The following is a 23,758-nucleotide window of genomic DNA, read 5'->3' as shown; positions in this document are numbered from 1 at the left end:
CATTTTTTATGGAAAATAGTTGTATATTAATATATATTTTAAAATCCCATGTGTGAATATGATGCTTGCATGTGATGCATAAAGTCGCATAAAAATAAATTTCAGTAACTGATACCAGCATCTGAAACATTTTCTTACATTATTTGATGAAGCAAGTAGCCTTATATTAAAATTAGTTATACTCTTTTTATATAATCTATTTTATTTTATTAAAACATTCAAACCTTTCAAAAATGTGCAGGGTTTTTTTTTTCATTCACTCATTACAAGACAATTATCCTTAAACAATGAAATGATTTGTTTCCACTATAGCATCAACTCCAAAATTCATCGTCCTAAAAGAATATATACATTAAATATACGAAAGCCACTTCCTCATAAAACGCATCATAGGATTTGTGAGCATTGATATTTTTAAAATTGAAAGTCAATGTAATTCACCGGAAATTATCTTTAAAAAGTGTTGATGAAATGTAGTCATTTTCACATAGCATTCACACCTCCATCCATTGAAGTAGACGTTCCAGTCATGTTGTCTGCTCCAGGTGAACACAGGTATAAAATGAATGATGATATCTACCAAAAAAAAAAAAAAAAACAGAAAAACACTATTCATAAACTTTCTCTACATAGAATTTCTTTTTTTACAGTTTATTTAACAGAAGCTGTTGAGGCATATTACTATTCCTGTTTTCAGTTTCTGCACTGCACTCTCTATATGTCTTTACATTATTTTGTTACATAAAATGAAATAGATGAAGATAATGAACAGTATCGATCTAAAAAAAAACAACTATAAACGATACAAATCTGTGAACAGGGCATAAAACCCGGACCCCTATAAATTCCAGAGTTGAGATAAGGTGGAGAGTGACCACCCCCTGTAGATCGGTCACACCCGCCGTGAGTCCCTATGTATTGATCAGGTAGACCGAGTAAACCGTAGTAAAATTTAGTATAAAAACAAAGGACTAACAATTGGTATGAAAAACAAATGTATGTCAGTCAAAATACGACCCAATGATAGGTTGTATTTGCCAACATGGTCATTATAACGACCATAGAATATACGAAATGCTGATATTAAACGAGGTCTTTGAAATCCCTAAAACATCAACATATTTGTCAGTAGCCTGCTTCTGTTTAAAAATTTATCGTACTCGGCTCATGCTTTTGAACATCAATTAAGTTGGGAGACATAAACACCATATGCAGGTGATAGTGGAACATTACTATAAAAGGAAAGTTGACGATGGAAAAGCTGAAGTCATTTCGTTTGTCATAAAGTTTAGTTGTTTGTTGGTCCTTATCATCTATAGTCAGTAAAAAATCCAAATACTAAACAGATGGATATATAATAATATATTAATAATAATAATAATTTCTTTCTATCCAATCAAATACATTTAGCTTGTTTCAACCAGATTTTTTTTATATAATAACAGGATAAAGAAAGTCCTATATAGTATATCTTACTTGCGTGGCACTAGAAAAACGCTTAGTGGGCAGGTATGTCTGTACTAGTTGCTGAAATAGACAAGGAATTAACTCTTCGTGCATTTATGAATAAAGTATTATAAATAACATTGTGAATATTTTATGCTTTTTTTTACAATTTACATTAAAAGATGTCTAATTAGTAATGACAATGAAAATGCTCATTAGATAGTCATATGGCTTTTTTTCATTTTTTTTTAACTTGATGTTTTATCAGATTAAAAAAGTAGATATAATTACCTTAGCATCTTGAATTGATATATTCCTATCAACTGCATGAGTCTTGACAACATCATCAACAACTAGTTATAAAGGAAAAGTAGAATTAAAGCAATATAAACAATAGACACTAGGAATACATGAGCTTCGAGTGGAAACAATTGCAAAATAATTGAATGCTTGATGATTGATTGATTGAATGATTGATAAATTGTTGTAGGTTTTCGTCCCTTAAAAGATACCACAGAGTCTGACACATGTGTTTCCTATTTGGATATTTTACTAGGAAAAGACGTTAATGTTAATCTAACAGTTAAACTTTATGATAAACGTGATGCCTTTAACTTTTCAATCGTCAATGTCCCTTACTTATGTAGCAATATACCTTTATCACCTGCATACGGGGTTTATATTTCTCGGTTAATTCGATACGCGAGAGCATGCTCTACGTATGAACAATTTCTAAAACGATGTAAGTTATTGACAAACAAGTTGATGAAACAAGAATATCAGCAGTCTCGTTTAAAGTCGTCATTTCGTAAGTTATATGGTCGATACAATGACCTTGTCAGCAAATACAATTTATCAATAAGACAAATGCTGACTGACGTTTTTCATACTAATTGTTAGGCGATTATTTCCACACTTAATTTTCGACGGATTTTTCCGTTATTACCGATCATGACAAGGAGCACACGGCGGGTGTGACCGGTCGGCAGGGGATGCATGCTCACTCCTCCATGGCACCTGATCCTACCTCTGATGTTTTAGAGGTTCGTGTTTGCTCTGTTTCAAAATTTTGTATTGTTTAATGGACTTTTGAGCTTGAATACTGTTCGTTATCTCCATACATTTCATTACAAGATTATTTCGGTCATATGAGACGTCACCAGATACCATTGAAGGGTTGCTTAACGATTAATTGGCAAGATTATAGTAGAAGTGAGATTGAAAGCTATCTCAGACATATTTTTATTAGAATGCTTTAATATCTGCATGAAGGTAAACAGACTAATTGCAGAATACTCGAAAATCGGTCACCCTAACTCATAGAGCAAAATATGCTAATGTTAACAGAAGGTATCGTTTTCAATGTAACCACCAACCGTACATGAATTCAGTTTTCATGAATATGGATATGTTTCGCAATTGAAAACCGCGGAACACATACAGTACCAACCAGACCAAACCTGACACCTACGCAGTCCCAGAAAGCAGTCCCCGGGACTGCTTTGGGACCGCTCTGGGACTGCTGTGGGACTGCTCTGGGACTGCTCTAGAAAGCAGACCCAGCAGTCCCAGCAGTCCCTGGGACTGCTTTCTGGGACTGCTTTGTTCACTCATGCATTAAAAAGGTTCTGAGTGACATTATAGCTCCGCCCCTTGTGTATTCTGAATTTGCAGGCTCCCTGTTGTTGTTTTGTTTACTTTCAGCAGAGAGGTGTTTAAGATAAAGAATAAAAAAAACCAAGGATTTTTTACAACATTTGAATAAGTAGAGATAGATATACAAGTAATTACTAAATGTCTTCAGGGGCTGTATACAATTTACACAACTGTAGTCTAGAATTAATTTTAAAAAATGAAAGTTGTTAAAAGGGAAATCAGGAGATGACTTCTATCTTTTAAATTAAACTTTAATACAGGTGTTTGAAAAAAAATATATATCTAGGCCTATTTAATTAATGAATGCTAATTAAAACTTTAATACAGGTGTTTGAAAAAAAAAATATCGAGGCCTATTTAATTAATTAATGCTGTCAAGTTACGGAATGTACTCAAAGTTTGCATTAGCACTATTTAAAAACAAACAAACAAAAAAACAAACAAACAAACTTGTCATTTCAATAAGACATTCAGAGGGACGTACTGTACTGGATTTTTTTTTAATTGAAAAAGCTAAAACCATATGCATGCTAAAAAAGAGCATTCCACGCTATTTTTTTACCGCCCTCAAATAAAACCTAATAATTTATTAAATGACCATGAAATAAAATTATTCTACCATTCTTCAGTCATTTAAACAATTATATTTGTTAACAATTATTGGAGGATTTATTTATGAATTTGTTTCTGATTTATAAACAAGTTATTAAAAGAGTAAATTTATAAACATTTTAAAATATTGGGAATTGTGACTTATTTCTTATTTGATTTGTTTGTGTTTTCCTGGCCGATTAATAAAAAGCAATACAAATGTATAAAATTGTGTCAACACCTGAGGTTTCAATCGCCTTCGGGCATGATTAGCAGAAAGTCAATGCATGTTATTTGGGTATCAGTGTTACACATCTCTGAACACGCTGGTCAACAATGACACTAATTTCAATCTATGTACTGCAAAAAATCTTCGTTTCAATAAATGTGTATAAATTTATTTCGGGATTAATTAATTTTGAACATAATCTGAGGGTTCCATTCGCGTGATTTACACATGTATACTCAAACGTTTATATAATAAAAGTATTATTGTTTTCTGTTACATAGATAATCTAACGATAATTAAATTGGCAGGTCAGTGAAAATAATCATGACTGAAATATAATACACAAAGAATTTTTCAAAAGCTTCAGTACTTAAGAAAACTGCATTCAGATTATAGTATGGAAATCGGCCTTGCTCTATAATTATAAGGCCTATTTAAAGCTAGTTTTGATAGAAAAAAAATAACTCAAGTTTAATTTTCTATTTAAAAAAAATGAATATAGAAACCAATATCAATCACAGTAATTTAGAAATTGATTTATTTTGGTGAAAAATTGATTATCACAAAACTGTGTTTAAATATTCATGTTATTAGTAGGTGTGAACGTCTTCTTTGTTCATATTTATTATTTGTTTCTGTACGCGTAGTGTGATTTTTTAACAGTTCAAAAATGACTTTCGCATGAGAATTGATACTGCTCAAAAGAAATGGATCATCAATTTCAACCGCCTTTTATAGTTACATTGTTTATTGGTAATCTCATTTCTGAGTAAGCTCTGCCCATTAAATTAATTAACCCCGCCCACTGGGACTGCTGGGACTGCTTTCTGGGACCGCTGGGACCGCTGTGGTTCTGCTCTGGGACCGCTGTGGGACTGCTCTGGGACTGCTTTAGCAGTCCCAGAGCAGTCCCAGAAAGCAGTCCCCGGGACTGCTCTGGGACTGCTTTGTGTCAGGTTGGGTCTGCTTGGTACTGTAAGTGAAAGATCTTTATAACAAAACAAATAAAATTCCATTTTAACCAAATGTATCTTAACTTAAATTTTACAATGATGTGTCTTTAACATTCTTCCTATACATTGCAAGACTCATTTATAACAACGTGGGCAACATTAATCTCTTGGATTTTTAAATTTTGTTTTGTCCTTGTGCGACTGAACCACTATACACATTTTTCTCTCAAGCAATAAATTTTTATGAATTTTCATTAACATTCCACAAAAATATTTGGTAAATGAGTTCTAAATTTTGGTGTGTAATGGATATATTGAGTCGACCTGGTCATGAGAAATGAAAGATAAGGCACGGAGATTTGGAAAGATCTCAGTACTTAGTTCACTAACATCCAGTCTCCATTGGGCCTGGACACACAGCATTGACCGTCACCCCTTTGTCGGCTACTTCCACAGCTACCGCCTAAAACAGAAGGTTAGTCTTAAAGATACATACCACAAACAAATTTTCTTACCTCCCAGACAGAAGAGTTATACTGGTATTTTTTTTTAAATATTTCTTTCAAAGGAAATGTAATTCAGAAATTTTATGTCTTTAAATTGTAAAAATACATTCTTGAAAATATCCCAAAAAACTCTGCAGTAAGAAAAATTTATACATTTCTAAAACTTTTCAAAAAATATGCTGAACTGTAAAATGCATTTTCGCAATTTTCATCAAATTATGTGACTTGGCCAAACATTAAGCTGCTTAATTGAACAAATATTTCTCTTCTAAAATAAGAGAGGCGCCTATTTTAGCAAAGATATTTGAATTTTGAGAGAAAAGTGTGTTTGTGTTATTTAAATAAAACTTTCAGTCTGAATTTCCCATTTGCCTGTTTCATGACACACCTCCTCAATCTTGATTAGATGTCCCAATGAGAATCGCATGTATTTCTCTTATTCAAGGGTCCCTGAACTATAAGACAATACTTACCCGTGTGAGACCCAGGAGTCCGGCCTTGGAGGTTATATAAGCTGCCGCTTTCGGTATGGCTGTTAATCCAAGCTGGGAGGAAACGTATATGACCCGTCCCCAACCTATGTGTGAAAGCATGTATTCATTTCATACTCAATGACATGAGAAATCGGCCTTTTAAAGAAGTTCTTGACTCAAAGGGATGAGTTATATGAGAAATTATATTTGTTCAGCTTAAGTATATAAAGCACAGCTTATACTTGCTACGTTGTTTAATACACGCTCTCACTTTGTAAGTCTATTTTGAAAAAAGGGGAGTATTTATCATTGGAGTTTATATCAATTCGTAAGGTTTGCAAAAATTGTATCAAGACCAATTCCTTAAATAAGATGTTCCAATAAACTTTACCTTTATCTTTCATTTTGGAAATAATATATTGTGTAATCATGAATGCCGATGTGAGATTAATTGAAATCTCCCTAGACCACTGTTCCAGAGTTATGTCTTCGACAAGGGACCCAAAACAAAATGATGCTGTAAAATGAAAATATAAATGTTACCAATTTAATTATATTTATCAGATTTTACTATTAGTATAAAACAAGAGACTCTGTTTTGATCACCTGACTATTATGGATTTCTAAATTATAATTATGTCACAATATCAAACTTAGTTCCAACTTGAACCTTAAAATCCATGAGATATGAATTTGACAAATTTGCTAAAGAATACCTCATGCTCACGATGTATAAATAATAATTTTCTCAATATAACACGTAAATGGATTGCTTTTTTTTTTTGAACGACAATAAATCCGGTTAAGGCAGGGATTACGAAGTTTTAAAGTTTTTCCCTTTTCAAAGCTTAAGAATTTCCATCAAATCTGGTTAAAATTGATTCAATTTAAACATAGATGGTTACGATAGACGGACGACGGAGGACGGTAAAGTAGTTGTAAGTCACGATTGTAATTTAAGGCATAAATAAAAATAGCAATTTAATTATTTGAATCAACATCTTAACTTTCATTGGAGCAGAATAAAATTAAAATATAAAATATATATCAAAAACATGTATACAATATTCAAAGGAAACTTCTTTCTTATTTAAAAACTCTAAAGACATTAAGAAAAAAATGTGAATATGTCTATATATTGCGAAACATGTTATGAAAACCTTTCGTTTGAGGGACTATTCATAATTTTGCAATTTTTATTTACCTGCAATGTTTACAAAAATATCAACGCCATCGGGACGCTCTTTGTCCATTTCCCTGAACATCTTTTCGATATCCTCTGTTGATGCCAGGTCACATGATATGTACGTCATATTTTCCCCAGATCTTAAAAAAAATCCAATTCTTAAAGAAGTTTCTTTCAATACAACGAAAACTGTCATCAACTCAAGCGTAGAGCAAAATTATAAATCACGACTTCATTAATTTTTTTGTTTTGTTTTGTTTTCAATGACATCGTTGACTTCAATACAATAAGGAGACAACGAACGGTAATTCAAGCTAATAGGCCATTCAAATAATACTAACCGGGAAAGCAAACACGGACCTCCAAAATATCAGAGGCGGGGTCAGGTGCCATGGAGGAGTAAGCATCCCCTGTCGACCGGTGCTCCTTGTCATGATCGAGCAAACGGAAAAAATCCGTAGGAATTCCAGTGTGTAAATAATAGCCTAACAATTATAGTATAAAACAAGAGGCCCATGGGCCACAACGCTCACCTGAGTCAATATGGCCCTGCTGTTCTTCGTCAGCCTATTTCTTCTCCTATATATTCATATGTAAATCTTTGATCATCTGTTCTAGGCATACCCTACCCCCAGGTGCCATGTTTTGAATGAAATTGAATCCTAACTTTCTGAGGATGCTTCTATATTCATATAACTAATCATGGCTTTGCTGTTCTTGAAAATTGGATTTTAAAGATGTCTTACAACCTATCGGGGGGGGGGGGGGGGGGCTGGGGGTCATAATTTGAACAAACTTGAATCTACACTACCTGAGGATGCTTCCATATCAATATGACTTATCATGTTTTGTTGTTCTTGAGAAGATTTTTATAGAATTTTCCTATATATTCATATGTAAAACTTGGATCCCACATTGTGGCCTCACCATACCCCCGGGGGTCATGATTTGAACAAACCTGAATCTACACTACCTGAGGATGATTCCACATCAATATGACTAATGCGGCTTTGTTATTCTTGAGAAGAAGATTTTTAAAGATTTTTCGTATACATTCCTATGTAAAACTTTGATCCCACATTGTGACCCCACCCTACCCCCAGGGGTCATGATTATAACAAATTTGAATCTACACTACCTGAGGATGATTCCACATCAATATGACTAATCGTGGCTTTGTTGTTCTTGAGAAGAAGATTTCTAAAGATTTTTCGTATATATTCCTATGTAAAACTTTGATCCCCCATTGTGGCCCCACCCTACCCCCGAGGGTCATGATTTGAACAAAATTGAATTTACACTATGTAATGAAGGTTTCACATAAGTTTGAACTTTTCTGGTCCAAGGGTTCTTGAGAAGAAGATTTTTAAAAGATGACACCAAATTTTCACCAATACTTAATTATCTCCCCTTGGAAGAAGACATGGCCCTTCATTTGAACAAACTTGAATCTCCTTCACCCAAGGATGCTTTGTGGCAAGTTTGGTTGAAATTGACCCAGTGGTTCTGGAGAAGAAGTCGAAAATGTGAAAAGTTTACAGACAGACGGACAAACAGACAGACGGACAGACGGACTACAGACAAAATGTGATCAGAAAAGCTCACTTGAGCTTTCAGCTCAGGTGAGCTAAAAAACGTCAGACAGCATTTGACCTAATGATAGACTGTATTTGCTGATAAGGTCATTGTATAAATGAAACTCATTTTTATTTGATTGTGTTTCAAATAACATTTTCCACCACAAATAACCTTTATTATTGAGCTATTTTTCACTGGAATATATTTAAAGTTATATACACATATGTGATTGTTTGATGCTGGTTGATATGATGTACAACATATCTTAACTACAGATTAAAAGCAAAATTATTTATTTTATTCTTCTATAAGACACAAATTAAAGTAGAGTAGACATTTGCATCTAGAAATAAAATTAGAAATAACTTTCACAAACATCTATAAGGTGCACAAAATGATTATATAATTATCAAAAAGAAATAAGGGGAAACTGTTAATGCAGATTTAATGGCATAATGGAAAATAAAATCAAATAAAATAAAAATAAAAAGACAGGCATGTTACAGGGATTTCAACAACGTTAAATGACCTTGTTAAGAAATACGATGTATATCCTATCATTGTGTCGTATTTCGGCTGATGTGTTAGGTCATTGTTTTATAACAAATTTGACTACGGAATGTTCCGTCTACCTGATCAATACATACGGCTCTGAGGGTTTGACTGGTAAACAGGGCACGCTTACTTCTCCTAGCCGGCTGATCCCACCTCTGGAATTTCTGGGGGCCCGTGTTTTATGCCCTATTCACAGATTTGTATTGTTTGTAGGTTTTTTGAGATCGATCGCTGTTCGTTATCTTCACCATTTTCACATAATAAATAAAACGTCTATGAAATTAACTGAATTGAGTCATTTCATTTCATCAAGTTCTATTGTTTTTGCTGTAGAAGATAGAAGTCCTTGATTCCCCATGCAGTATTTGCTGAAAAATCAAGGACTTAAAATTTACTAAAATCAAATTTCTACAAACAGATCTCAAGTTCTCGTAAAGTCTATCAGATCTCACCAACATTTCTCAGAAATATTTTATGCATAATAAACTCTAAGATACAATTATTAAGCTTTTAGTTTTGACAGTTTTTAACCACATCACTCCAATAGAAGACATCACGTAAACGGATGACATAAGTTTACGGTCTACGTCTTTCCCTTCCAGCTGTTTGGTGAATATGCCGCCTTTTTTATTTTGTTCTATTTCTTTACTATTTGCTTCATTTAAATAGTTGAATGAGATTCTATGCGATGATGTAATCAGGGAAAAATCCATTTATATTAATGTGTCCGAAATCTAGTACAGTATATGTCCTTGTAAGGATATTACTAACTTGTTTGCATATAGCACATGCACAACATATACAAACTATTTAAATGCCCTCTCCGTATAAGCCAGGTTTGATTTGGATGTTGAAGTAGAAAAAAAGTGTTCGAGAACCGATTGACCGTTTTTTTTATCTTCCCTACTTCATTGACAAGGATTTTTTTTTTTTTTTTTTTTTTTTTTTTTTTGAATACGTTAACATCAGAAAATTTGATTATACAAAAAAGAAAGAAAGAATAGTAGGGGATGCTCTTTCAATGTACATTAACAGAAAGCCATTATGATTTTAAAAAAAAAAGGTGCAAGGAGGGGGCAGACCATCCACACCTGATTCTACGTGCCTTTGTTTAACCTACATTGGAACAGTTTACTCATTTTTATATATGCCACTTTGCGTTTTATACAGCGGAAACTGTCGTAACCCTTATTATATAACATAACTTGAGTATAGTTGTTAAATTAATTCGTCATATTGTAAATTTAAATTTAGCGGGTGGCAGTTAATACAAATCTATTTGTATTTACTGACACCCGATAAAAGCGTTATTTTTTTTTAAGGTATTGTAATGATTTTCATAATTTTAGTCACATTTTTAGTCATTAATTCCCGTACTAACAAAGAAAGACATTTTATTGTTTATATTTATATCTGTACAAATTAGCATTTAAAGTAGGATTAAGTAGATTAAATATTGTATTATTGATATTTACGTCATTGTATATTTCATTTATGACAGAGCCACTGCTGTAGAGGTGATATGCTTTGTGTTGTTTACTGACTGATGGTTCTCTTGAGAAATAGAGGAAATGATATTCAGTGGATGTAAATATATTGCAAAAAATTGTAAATGTTTTTGTAATAAATGGATAGCCAAAATAATCTTAAAATGCTGCAGAAAAAAACTGCTAATATTTTAATTTAGCAAAGCAGCATTTTGCTTTTCACTTTTCAAGATAATAAGCAGATGCAATGAAAAAATCGCTGCAGAACCGAAATTTATGCGGTTTTCTCAAATGAAAGGTTTTTTTCATGAGTTTCTTGCATCTTTGAATTATCTTTCAATTCTTCAGTTCCCTCTCTTGGTTCTTTTAAATATCGCCTCTTAGACTATATAAATTCTGGAGTGTTAAATATTTTATGATGCGATGTACCTAAAAATATAATCCTGTTTTGATTTCATATCATAGCATATGGTCACATTTAAACCATAAAATGTTAAAAACCACTCGATGATTATTTTGAGTTTATTATATGTTCCTTTGCAAAAAAAAAACCAGGCATTGTACACATTTCATTTCTTCGGTCTTATTACACTATGCATTTGACACATGCAATTTGACAAATGCATGAAATGTGAAATGCTTGGAATTTTGCAGCGATATACAATGTATACAGCGTGTTCTTTCTCTTGTTTTAAGTTGCTTGAGAATAATTTATGAAATGAAAAGTCAATGTTGTGAAGGTAATTTGAAAAAGAACAGTTCGTTTGATTCCAAACATGCAAAAAAAAGTATTAAACCAAGTTGAAATTAATCAGAAAGACACAAACAGTTAAAAATTAGGATTCCTATTCCATACACGTTTAAGGAAATGTGAAGGTTTTTTTTTTTAATTAACAAAGTAAGAATCAAGAAATCCAGAGTATTGATTGTCTCCTAATTAGGTTACACGATAAAGAAAAATATGACGGAAAATACTTTTTTAAAAAACTTTTTCTAAACATTTTAATTCAAAATTCCCGTACTAGAAGCACACTATATGTATAAGTAATCGTTATGTATGTTTCACCCACTTGTTGGAAGGATGCCTCACGTGGTTCATGCATTTCTGGACTTTTTATAAAAAAAAAATAATCCATGAGATCTTTATAAACTTTCACTTTCTTAAAAGGTCATATGATACCCAAAATCTTCAAAAAGTGGAATTTGAAATAACTTCTTTAAGTTTCTAGAAAAGACTCCGAAGTTGACTCATATGACTCTTCTCAGCCACAATTGCACGACTTAGAGGAACACAAACTCTATCGGCCCAAAAGTGACTGGGAACCTGCACCGGGCAAATGTGGAGCCCTTGAGTCGTATATTGACGCCGTTGAGTAAGACATAGAGAAACTCCTTTCAATGCCAGACAAGGCTCCCGACAATTTGAGTAAGGAAGAGAGATCCGCCTTACAATCATTAAAGAATCGGGATGACATAGTAATCAAGAAAGCAGACAAAGGCTCTACAGTAGTAGTACTTGATAAAGAGACGTACATGGCGGAGGCCCATAGACAACTCTCAGACGAACGTTTCTATAAGAAACTGGACTCTGACCCTACTAAAGAATTCTCCACCGCCACCACCAAAACTCTTGACGAAATGTTTGAGAAAAACGAGATTGGTATCAACGTCTATGAGACACTCAATCCTATTGACTGTAGACCAGGACAATTTTATCTGCTTCCTAAGATACACAAAGAATGTATGCCAGGTCGCCCTATAGTTAGCGCAATTGGACACCCCACGGAGAAAATTTCTGAATACATTGATTAACATCTCCGTCCACACGTAGAGAATTTGCCATCCTATCTCAAGGACACCACGGACTACATTAACAAGACGCCCTCTACTGGCCTTCCAGATCATACCCTTCTCGAGACTATGGACGTCACATGTTTGGACATCAATATTCCGCACGATGAGGGTATCGAAGCCTGTAGAGAAGTCTGGGATAGTAGATCCATACAAATTTCTTCTACCGAGTCCCTTGCCAAGCTCCTTGAACATGTTCTCAAGTATAATAACTTCATGTTTAATGGAGAGCATTACCTGCAGTTTAATGCACTGCTATGGGTACGAAAATGGCACCATCTTATGCCAATATTTTCATGGGCAGACTTGAACGCAACTTGCTACTTCAAGCACCATGTAGGCCCCTAAGCTGGTTGCGTTTCACTGACGATATAGACATGAAGTGGGTGGAATGTCACGAGAGCCTCGAGGCATTCATTTCGTTTGCCAACACCTTTCATCGGTCTATCAAATTTACAGTAGACGTATCTAATTCGAAAAACATATTCCTAGATACTACATCTACCCTGACTGATGGTGAAATCGAGTTCAGTCTCCACACGAAACCCACTGATTCCCATCTGTATCTTATGCCAACTAGCTGTCATCCCCCACACACATTTAAGGGTGTGCCTAAGGGTCTAGCCACCAGAATTCGGCGCATCTGTTCATTCCCTGCCTTATATCAGGAACAAAGTGGTCTCCTGAAGTCCCACTTATGCAAGAGAGGCTACAATGCCCGCACCGTACAAACTGCTATTGATGAGATGGCGAGACATGACAGGCAAAACCTATTACGCTACAAGGAAAAAGACAATAGCGGCAGGGTTCCTCTGGTAACCACATACCATCCCGTCCTCAAGAACCTCAGCGGTATCCTTCAAAAGAACCTGCCAATTCTCCACTCGAATAAACGAATGGCAGAGGTCTTTAAGGAGCCCCCATTGGCTGCATACAGACGCCCGAGGAACCTAAAGGACATGGTAGTAAGAACCAGATTGGACAATCCATTACCTAACGGGGGCTTTAAAACTTGCTCTGACAGAAGACGTCTTCTCTGTGAGCACAGCTCTGACACAGACAGCTTTAACAGCCCCGTTACAGGCCGCAGCTACAAAATACTAGGGAATTTGTCCTGTCAAACAGACAACTGCATTTATCTCATCAGTTGCAAAGTTTGCTCCAAACAGTATGTTGGTGAAACAGGAGATCTCCGCAGGAGAGTCAATAATCATCGTTCTACCATTAGGACCAAAAAACTTAATGAACCCGTTGGGGAACATTTCAACCTTGAAGGTCACAAATGGGAGGACATGACAGTAGTGGTTATTGACCATAATCCAAGATGGACAGACGCTCAGAGAAAAGGCAAGGAAAAGTTCTGGATGCACAGGCTGAAGTCATTCCGCCCTAATGGTATTAACAAACTGAATGACTTCACCAGGATGAATGTGAACTAGACCCAATTCCGGATTGTAACTAACAAGTTCATTCTCTCTATATAGTGTAAACTTTACCGTTAATTCGCATTAGCAATTCTGGAACAACCTACCCAAATATTTACAGCTTACATTTTTGTTTATTATTTTATCAGATTTCCAAATTTATAATACATCCAGATTCATATTTTAAAATTGCCCTTCCATATTATCTTTAATTTCTTTTTATCATGTATAGTTTCGCTATTTTGAGAGAATAAGACAATGTACGATTTACTGCTTGGTCGTAATTAATTAGGGGTAATTAATTCGTTCAATTATGTAAATCGCACTTCACCAGAGTACACCCGATAGACCGTAATTAAGCGTGCACAAACTGTTTTACAGATTTCCATAACTTTTTGACTATCCAATTTTCTTGAGAAAATCTTTTTAAACATTCACATCAAAATAATTTTATATATAAATTAATTCTCTGGTTAAGGTATTCACAATTTTTCAGACTATGTTTAATAGAATAATTCTATACACAGACAAAATGTCATTATAATTTCTGTGATTTTCAAGTGTTCATCAATCATCAATGGGTTAAAGTAAACTTGCTAATATTCTTTATAATCATTACACATTTATTAATAATAATTATACATTTCACATTCACAGCTTTGCAGACTGCAATTAATTCATGATACAAAACGTAAAGCTAATGAGCCTAACAAAATTATTAAAATAGATCAGTCCTTCTTTGAAAAATATACAGATTATTCATTAAGTCAGTACATGCAATACCTACACAGCATTCATTTCCTCGAAGAGATCATCAACAGAATATCTAGGGACACGGTCTGTTGCTATAATGAAACATCCGGCTTGGACTAAATCCTTGATAACAGTTCTACCTAGCTTTCCAGTGGATCCCGTTACAAGAGCTGTCTTTCCAGTCAGACAAAGAGTCATTTTCCCTGCAACAAAAGCATGAAACGTATCGGAAAAATCCAGTCTTTTCTACCAATTTATATTGGATACTGCGTCAAAATGACTCAAAATAGCATTGTTGCAATTAAAGGGATACAGAAAATAAATACAGGAAAGGTGAAAACTACACTAGATACATCGCTGTTTATCTTGCCCTAAATCTAGATTACCTGAGCAGACAACCCCAGCCTGATTTCAAAGACAAAAAACAACTCATTTAATCAAGGCGATTCTCTAGACTATGTCTGGATTTTATCAACGAGTCCAGTAATCACGATCTACACAGATTCATTAAGCCAGTGGTTTTCAGAACTCTTTGAAGATGTTGCTTTCGTCAGAAAAATAATTTATTTCGTTGAAGTACTATCGATTCCTCTATAATTCATTGAAATACTGCCGTTTGAATGAAAGGCCTTTTCGTCAATGAACATATATGAAATATTGTAGAATTTGGTGTGTTTATTCACATGTTTGGCTATCTATTAATTATTTGTCTTTCTGTGAGAAAACAGCTGCTTTCAAGTAAATAACGTGAATTTGGTTCGTCGAGAAACATTTGTTAAAAAACACTGTTCACCCTTTGAATGATGAACCCACGTCCTCCAGCGCGATAGAACTTAGCAACAGTCAACATTGCTTGACGACGGTTGATTTTTCCAAAAGAAAAATATTGACTGCGCGGAAACTATGCGCGTGCACTTCACATTCATTTGTATTTGTAAAAGACATTCGGTATTATAGGGTTATTGAACTTATATTGGTGAATATTGGCACGAGTTGGCTGTACAAATGCACGAGCTTGTGAATGCATTTGTACAGCCAACGAGTGCCAATATTCACCAAATATAAGTTCAATAACTCCTTTATTATATAGCTAAAACATCTCCCATTTATTTATATTAATTATTTCAACAAAATAACTCACATTAATACGAATTTTCAGTATCATTATTTAAGGACGACGGACATTCAAAATTTCATGCCACTGCGCAGAAAACTGCGCATATGCCTTGAATCAAATTGACTTAATGATGTATTGCAAAAGATAAAAAATATACATTTTAAATTCTTTTAAAGATATTCAAACGTTTTCTCTCAATTCAAAAATATTGTAAATATTTCAATTTATATTAATTTGTTGGTTTTATAAATAAATGATTTATTTGGCCAAGGTATTTTCATTGAAAATTTCCCCTAAAATGTGCCCTACACCTGAGTTTGACATGCCCCCTGAAAAATCTAAGCCAATGACCCATTTATTTTTTGGCATAATTTGCTGGTAAATTGTCTTGTTAACATTGTCCTTTAATATGAATAAAAATTCTATTGCAGAGTTTTTTTCAATGATCACTCTTATACCCAACACTGGCAATTTCCCATTACTTCCTATAGTAATTATCGATTTCCATTGCCAACTTTTGAAACGCTCCCCATTAAAAATCTACATCGATGACCATATGACTTTTTTATTGATTTTAACTCACCAAAATTCACTTTACCTTATATTAAGATTTGAATAAAAAATCTATTGCGGAAATGGATTAGGTCCGCCGTCGTTAAATTAACGTCTGTCCTGTAAGTGTTTAATAGGCCTATCGCATCATTCCAATAACCCTACCAAGCGTTATGATACTGTACGTGTACATCAACTGGCGTATTCAAAATTTAGCGCAATCACTGGGTATGGAGCTGTTGGCGAAATCATGAATTACCGCTACACATGTTTGTGTCGAATATTGTATTTATAAATGATTTCTTTGTGGTATTCATGAATAAGCGCATCGTTGTCTGCGCCAAAGCCGCTTTTTTAAGTACACATACAGTATGCACATTGAGCTTTTATTGAGGCTATTACTTATTAAATTATTAAACTGTTATTTCAGTTTTGCGTAAAAATAAACATATCTTACCTAAGTGCCACTACCTATCATAAATTTGCCTTTGAGAGGTTGACCAGACGACATTTTTTGTTTACAACGGGGCGTTCGGTATTGAACGCTCGTATTCGGAATGTTTCGGGCATACTCATATACGCAATAGCTCGTACAAACTCAGCGTTCAATAAAACGCCAAGATATTGAACGCTAAAATTCTCTAGACTTTTGGTAGTTTTTTATTATATACTATTTATTAGCTATATAATAAAAACTGCATGCAGTTGAAGGTAAGATTGAAAATTTCCACTCGAAGAAAACCATTGTCAACAATGGTTTTATTGAAACGAAAACTTTCAATGTTACTTTCAACTAAATGCAGTATTTTTGTAAATGCTTTAATCATGATAATATTGTTAATGTTTCTAGTTAAGACTTTGGTTTCTTCTTTGTCTTTATATAAGAAATCTTATCTATTTCTAAGCGAAAAATTATGAAAAAGCTGTGTGTAGTTTCATGTGAATAATAAGTGTCATTATCTCATTTTTTGTTATTTTAAAATTAATTTGTTCTTACAAAAGGATATGAATATCTTGATATGTAAAGAAGGCAAATACACAAAACATAATGACAATTATTATCACAAATGATGTTTTCACAAATTTACAAAATATTTTGAAAATATAATGACTGTGAAAATGCAAAATATTACTTAGAACTTTAAAGATTTGAACGAGAGCAAATCTTCAGAAAATGAAAAAAATAATAATAGCATATCTTTTTGTCTCCTAATTTAAAAACATTTTCACCGAGTGATTCTCATCCGCTCCACTCCTCTAAAACACTGATTGTGAGGAGTGGTGTAAATCAGAAACAATTAGCTGATGAAGGCGGTGGAGAATAAACTAGGTAAAATTTAGTCAATAACATTCAAATTCTGAAAAAATGGATTCTAGATCCTAGATTGCCCTATATATTGACCATCAGACTGTCAAGTTCATACAGTCTTAGAGTTTATCAACTGTGATTTAAATTTTCGTGATACTGTCAATACTGACAAAAAGAGGGCTTTTAAATTAGAATTTCCATACAATTCTAATTCCTGTCTTAAAAAGTTTAGCGTGGACAAGATATTCCACAGTCCATCACTCTCTGATTCTGTATCCTGTACAAAAACTGTATTCGATGCTTTGCCTGTATTGCGTTGAACTGTGCCCCCCCCCCCCCCAATATTCTACATAACAAAAAACTGCAAAGCTAGGCTAGACAGCATACAATATTAATCAAAAGAGACAATAAAAGATATAAGCTTAGTAACTTTCCTTTAAATCCGGCACACAGTCGACTCGGATATTAAAGCTGAGGAAGCAATGTGGAGATGACAGTTTTGCAAATCCCTTATTGGCAAAAGAAATACATTAGGCCTGACATGGAATTTACATATTATTGCTAAAGAAATGCTAAGCATTCTTGAGATTTAAAACTGTCATAATTTACATGCACACAAAGTTTGATTCATTAAACCACATTCATAAACTTTATTTTATGATGTTAAAATATTTTTCCTTTACGAGTTATCGTTATCAACAAACAAAGAGGTTACATGTCTTAATGAAGGTTCTTGTTTTACTTGTCAATTATATTTTTGCATACACATTCATTTAATATTATAGCCTGTCAACATATTAAAATCTGACCTTCGACTAAAGCAGACAATGGTAGGGAAAGTTAAAATATTGCCTTAAAAACAATATGAAAATATTTCAGAAATCTAAAATTAGAAGAACGTTTTACATTACCTCGGAAAAATAAGACGTACGTTGCCAATGTTTTTCAACAGAAAAAAAAACTAGGTCGTAAAAAATGGAATGACTTTCTTTCAGACATCAACATCCGTTGAAAATAGTTCAACGGCCGACTTGCTCGGAAAAAGGACATAATGTAAATCGATCGACATTACAACTTGAATAAATTTACCTCTCGATGAATAGACAGGCTGTTAGTAGAGCATCAAGCAGGACATGTTCGTCTGCTCTTGTACTTTGAAAATCGTTCATTTTTTGTGTACTTCATTTAAAAATATATTCTTACGTTCAATCCTGTTCAAACTTTTTATTCTTGATTAAGATAAAGAAGTTGATTTTTTATCAATTATAACTCAACCAAAAATAATTAAAGGGATTACCTTTAACAATTATAACTCAACCAAAAATAATTAAAGGGATTACCTTTATTTTGAAGACTAGTCTCTTGATGAAAGTGAATCAGGAAAGTAAAGTAATCTATATGCCATCCAATTTTATTTAGTTCCCTTCCCCAGTTCACTCAACCCTACAGCGTGCGTTCAGTAAATAGAGCGTGACGCTTGTATGAAGGAGTTTAAACAGATACACGTGTTCAACCTTTTTATAGTTATTATGAAATTAAAACAGGAACTAACATTGATTTACCAGCTTTTGCGTTGTAAAATTGTTGAATCAATGAACATTTATTGTAAGTACAAAATTAGAAAATTATGTAAAGCAAGGTCATACATGTGTCATATATATTTTTGTGACGTGGAATGATTAATTATTTCAACTCGATTTTACGTCACAATCTGTTTACATGCTTAACTCACATCAAATTATATCTTACCAAAATCAATAACATCAAAACGTTCTACTTTTCAACACTTTATACAACCTTTCCCCACGATAAATTAAAGTCCAGGCTTTTTGACATCACAGACAGCTGATTTTCAATAAAAATGGAACTCTTAAATTTACTTACTTTGTCATTGGTCATTTGCAAAATCATTTTGCTAAAAATCATTCTGATTGTACCCGTAAATACTCCGATGTTGATATTTAAAAGATGCTTGAATTCCTGATTGACAATATCTATGAAGATTTTATAGATCAAGTCTTCCAACAATCTATCGTAATTCCCATTGTATTAATTGTGCTCCTTTACATGTATTACCAGACTTATTTTTGAATGCATATGAAGCAGAATTTATTCAAAAAAATTCTACATGAAAAGAAGAAATCATTTGCTGTGGTTTTCAATTCAACATTTAGATACTAGTATATCGACGACGTTTTATCAATAAACAATTTTCATTTTTATTCCTACGTTGATTAGATAAATATGTATCCCTTTGAACTCTAAATAAAAGATACCACAGAGTCTGACACATCTGTGTCATATTTGGATAATTTACTAGAAAAGACTAAAAAGGTAATCTAACAACAAAACTTTATGATAAATATGATGACTTCAATTTTTCTAACTTCCCTTATTTATGTAACAATATACCATTTATGTCTCCGAGTTCATTCCATAAACAAGAACAAGATCTACGTACGAACAATCTATAAAAAGAGGCAAGCTATTGAAAAATATGTTGATGAAACAAGGATATATACTCTCGTTGAGCGTCATCAGTTCGCAAATTTTATGGTTGATCCAATGGCCTTGTCAGTAAATACAATCTATCATTAAGTCCAACGTTGATTAACGTTTTTCATACAAATGGTTAGGCCATTATTTTTACACTGAATTGGCTGTGGATATTTCCGTTTGCCTTATCTTGACAAGGACTGACTGGTCGTCAGAGGGTGCTTACTTCTCCATGACACCTGATCCCAACTCTGATGTTTTAACAGCCCCGTCTTTGCTCTATTCCCATTTTGCATTGTTTAAATGGACTTTTGAGCTTGATTACTGAGTTCTTTTTCTTCAAAAATTCATCAAAATCCTTAGCATGAATACATTCTATTGCCTGCATATCTGGTAAATATATTTCATGTCAAGATACAGGCTAATTTCATGAAAAAAAAACTCACAAAACATAATTTTCAATGTTTGGGCTCATTAGAAAACTTAAATGAGTGCGTTGGATATGTTATGATACTAAATGAAATCCCGCGCAAGCGCGGGGAATTGAATTTATACCACTACCGATAGAAAAATTCCAATAATATATATTGTAGTTTCTACTTACAGCCTACAGGCTTATAGCAGGAAGAAATACTTTGTTCAAAATCCCGCAGTTAGCTTTGGAGCAGAAGTAGATGTGCGTCACCATCCCCCTTTGTAAAAACTTGAAAAATATCAATTTCATTAATTTACGTTTATTGTGAAATACTATGTTGCGGATATTGTACCTCAGGTGCTCTTATTTCATTTCTGTCAAGGATAAAAGCAGCGAATATGCACATTTTAATGTTAAATGGAATTTTTTTTTTTTTTTTTTTTTTTTTGTAAACATTAGCTTTTAACGCCCTATGAATAGGCCGAGCACAACTTGTACTTTGGGTTCGTTGCCACTATGCTCTCAGTGAGGAATATACTAATTTTACCGATAAATTTATTAGGAAAACCTGCTAATAGTCTTTCGATATATAAATATATTCACAACTTATAGTGTTATCAATGATTTGACATTATTTCAATGACCATTCACACAAAAGTTTTTTATGTTCATGCACCTATAATGGCCTCGTTTTTCTTTTAACATCGGGCTCGATGCTATATGATGTTCTAGAAGTTTCAATCTTCAGTCAATATTAAGATCGGTGAATGACGAAAATAATTTGCATATTTCCCTTTTTAATCAGTTATCACAACTTATTTCCTAAATTATATTATTTAAATCAAGTTTTGATTGTATTATTCAGTGATGAAATAAATAAACGATTGCTTATTGTCAGTTTCATTAAAAATTGCGTGTAACTCACGTTTTTGCTATTTCATGGCTGTTTATAGAAAACGAAATTAGACTTTAAATTTAATGTACTGTCAAGGAATGAATTTATGTATTTTAATTTTACTTTGATGTTTCAGCATCTGTATTATATTTATCAATTTGACATCTCTCCCCCTCCTGTCCCACAGTATCAATGACGTATTGTGAGTTTTACATTCGGCGTAGAGATAAAAGGTTGAGCATTTCCTGTCTTGAGAATTCTTCCTAAATTAATGTCAACCATCTTTCTTTTGATGTTACAATTTCTGTTTTTTTTTTTCCATTTCATTGGCTATCTTTAGAAATGTGGGAGGAGTTTGGGGGAAAGAGATGAGATTTGTGTGTATGTTAGTTTCGAGTCTGAATTTAGAGTTTTAGCGAGTTGTATGTAACTTTTTGGAATTCATGAATAAATATCCATAAACATGTAGTGACGAGTACTTTCTTGAAAGTTATAATCGCATCGTCACAGTACGATACTTACTATGCAAGTGAAATCTGAATATAGTTTACGGACATCATCTTTTATCTAGTGTATTCATAGAGGAGTTAGTAAGAACTCTGGGGCACCCGTTTCGGAGTTTATTTGCAAAATTTATTAATTTATAAGTATAGATGTTCAATGTAAAAAAAATCAATAAATATTACTAACGGTAAACTATTCTAATATATGAAATAAATGATTTCTGCTTTACACGGCCTTTCACTTGAAAAAGAAAAACATTCCACTGAATCAAAGAATTGCAACGATAGAGTTTGGAATCTTTATAGTCATCGCTTTACAGTATTTTTTAAATTATTATTATTTATTTATTTATTTATTTATTTGCAAATAATCTGAAATAACTCTGAGATTTATGTTGTTTTCATGCTGTAAGTTATAGATCCAGTCTTTGATAAATCAAAAAGATTATTTTGATATAGTAGGCTTTGTAATTTCAATACAGATAAATTTAATCTTTAACAAAAATTGCTTACTATTCTGGATAGTGCACTGCATTTAATGCATCATTCTGTGGCATTAAAGCAATTACCAAATTTTCACAATTTCCGTCCATATTATCAAAAATTTCGTTATACTGGCATTAACATCTTCATTCGATTGCACCAGCAGTCATCATGATTCCAACGCCAAATTTGATGGTGAAAAATGTTTAATAACGATAATTTTTTTTTTTTTTTTTTTGTTATTTTAAATGATACGAAATCTATAATTTATTTAACATTTAAAAGGTATTTTTTTACTGCGCAGTGAAAGAGTTTTGAATGTTATTGTGTGATCCACTCATTTAGAGTTATTGCTTTTGCTAATATGTTTTGTATTTGAACCAAATAAAAAGTTCTTATGCTGGCTTATAGATGTCATCACATCCAGGGGCATTTTAATGTCAAAACCAATGCTGTTTTGATGTATTTAATAATATATTTATCAATAAATAATTTATATGTGACGTCACAATTGCTTGTATTATATTAGCATTACACAATAATCTTTAGCTTATGATTACGTTTGAAAAAGTAGACATCATATTGAATACCATTATTGTATTCATTTGTAAAATGTCATTTTAAACCATATAGTGATGACTAGTCATAGTACCTTAGTGTCAACATGCTAATCTATTCAAAAGTAACACATCTTCACAAGTGAAATCAATGCAAAGCATCAAATCGGCCACAAAAATGTTTTCTATTTTAAAGTATTTCCATATGAAAGAATCCAAAGAAAATAAATTTCAAAGTAGAAAAAGATTAATATGATATTTTTTCTTGCAAAACTGTATACTTTGTTTACATTTCTAAATATTTTAATACTCTAATTTTCAGTGCATTTTAACTATTCATCAAAATTAAAACAAGTATTATAAATTATATATATATATATATATATATATATATATATATATATATATATATATATATATATATATATATATATATATATATATATATATATATATATAAGATTATCATGAATGTCTTAATTGATTTCTGACAAAAAGAACGTGCAAACTTTGAACGTGCTGATACCCTGGATCTTTTTTTAGGTTTTGATTGTAATAGACATGTATTACAATAAATGTGAAGTGCAAAAAAATATATCATTGTGTCATTTACAACTGTTATGCATTCAAAACATAATTAACTTCAAATATTTATTAACCATTTTGGCATTGTAATTAATATCCAAAAACTCATTACGCACTCCCATGTTGGGAAGCAGTTCATGTAACAACTTTTAGTAAAA

At 32.8% G+C, this 23,758-nt stretch overlaps 1 protein-coding gene across 2 annotated transcripts; it reads right to left on the bottom strand.

Moving 5' to 3' along the window:
* Nucleotides 1-241: 241 nt before the first annotated feature.
* On the bottom strand, nt 242-19,054 carry LOC133191509 (D-beta-hydroxybutyrate dehydrogenase-like). Of its 2 annotated transcripts, none has more exons than XM_061327259.1 (9): nt 19,007-19,054; nt 14,723-14,891; nt 7,059-7,180; nt 6,246-6,371; nt 5,855-5,958; nt 5,266-5,338; nt 1,738-1,799; nt 1,477-1,527; nt 242-576 (listed from the first exon to the last, which is right to left on the bottom strand). In XM_061327259.1, exons 2-9 carry the CDS (start codon nt 14,884-14,886, stop codon nt 484-486), a joined length of 795 nt encoding a protein of 264 aa, XP_061183243.1. In that variant the 5' UTR covers nt 14,887-14,891; nt 19,007-19,054; the 3' UTR covers nt 242-483. The 2 variants fall into 2 exon arrangements, with proteins under 2 accessions (XP_061183243.1, XP_061183244.1); XM_061327260.1 differs by lacking the exon at nt 19,007-19,054 and adding an exon at nt 18,578-18,631.
* Between the last annotated feature and the right edge of the window lie 4,704 nt (nt 19,055-23,758).

Source organism: Saccostrea echinata, unplaced genomic scaffold, assembly GCF_033153115.1.
Source record: "Saccostrea echinata isolate AGI-Se365-2 ecotype Australia unplaced genomic scaffold, CSIRO_AGI_Sech_v1 ptg000023l, whole genome shotgun sequence".
NCBI lineage: Eukaryota > Metazoa > Mollusca > Bivalvia > Ostreida > Ostreidae > Saccostrea > Saccostrea echinata.
The sequence above is the reverse complement of the archived record's forward strand: the minus strand, read 5'-3'. Positions and strand labels throughout refer to the sequence as shown.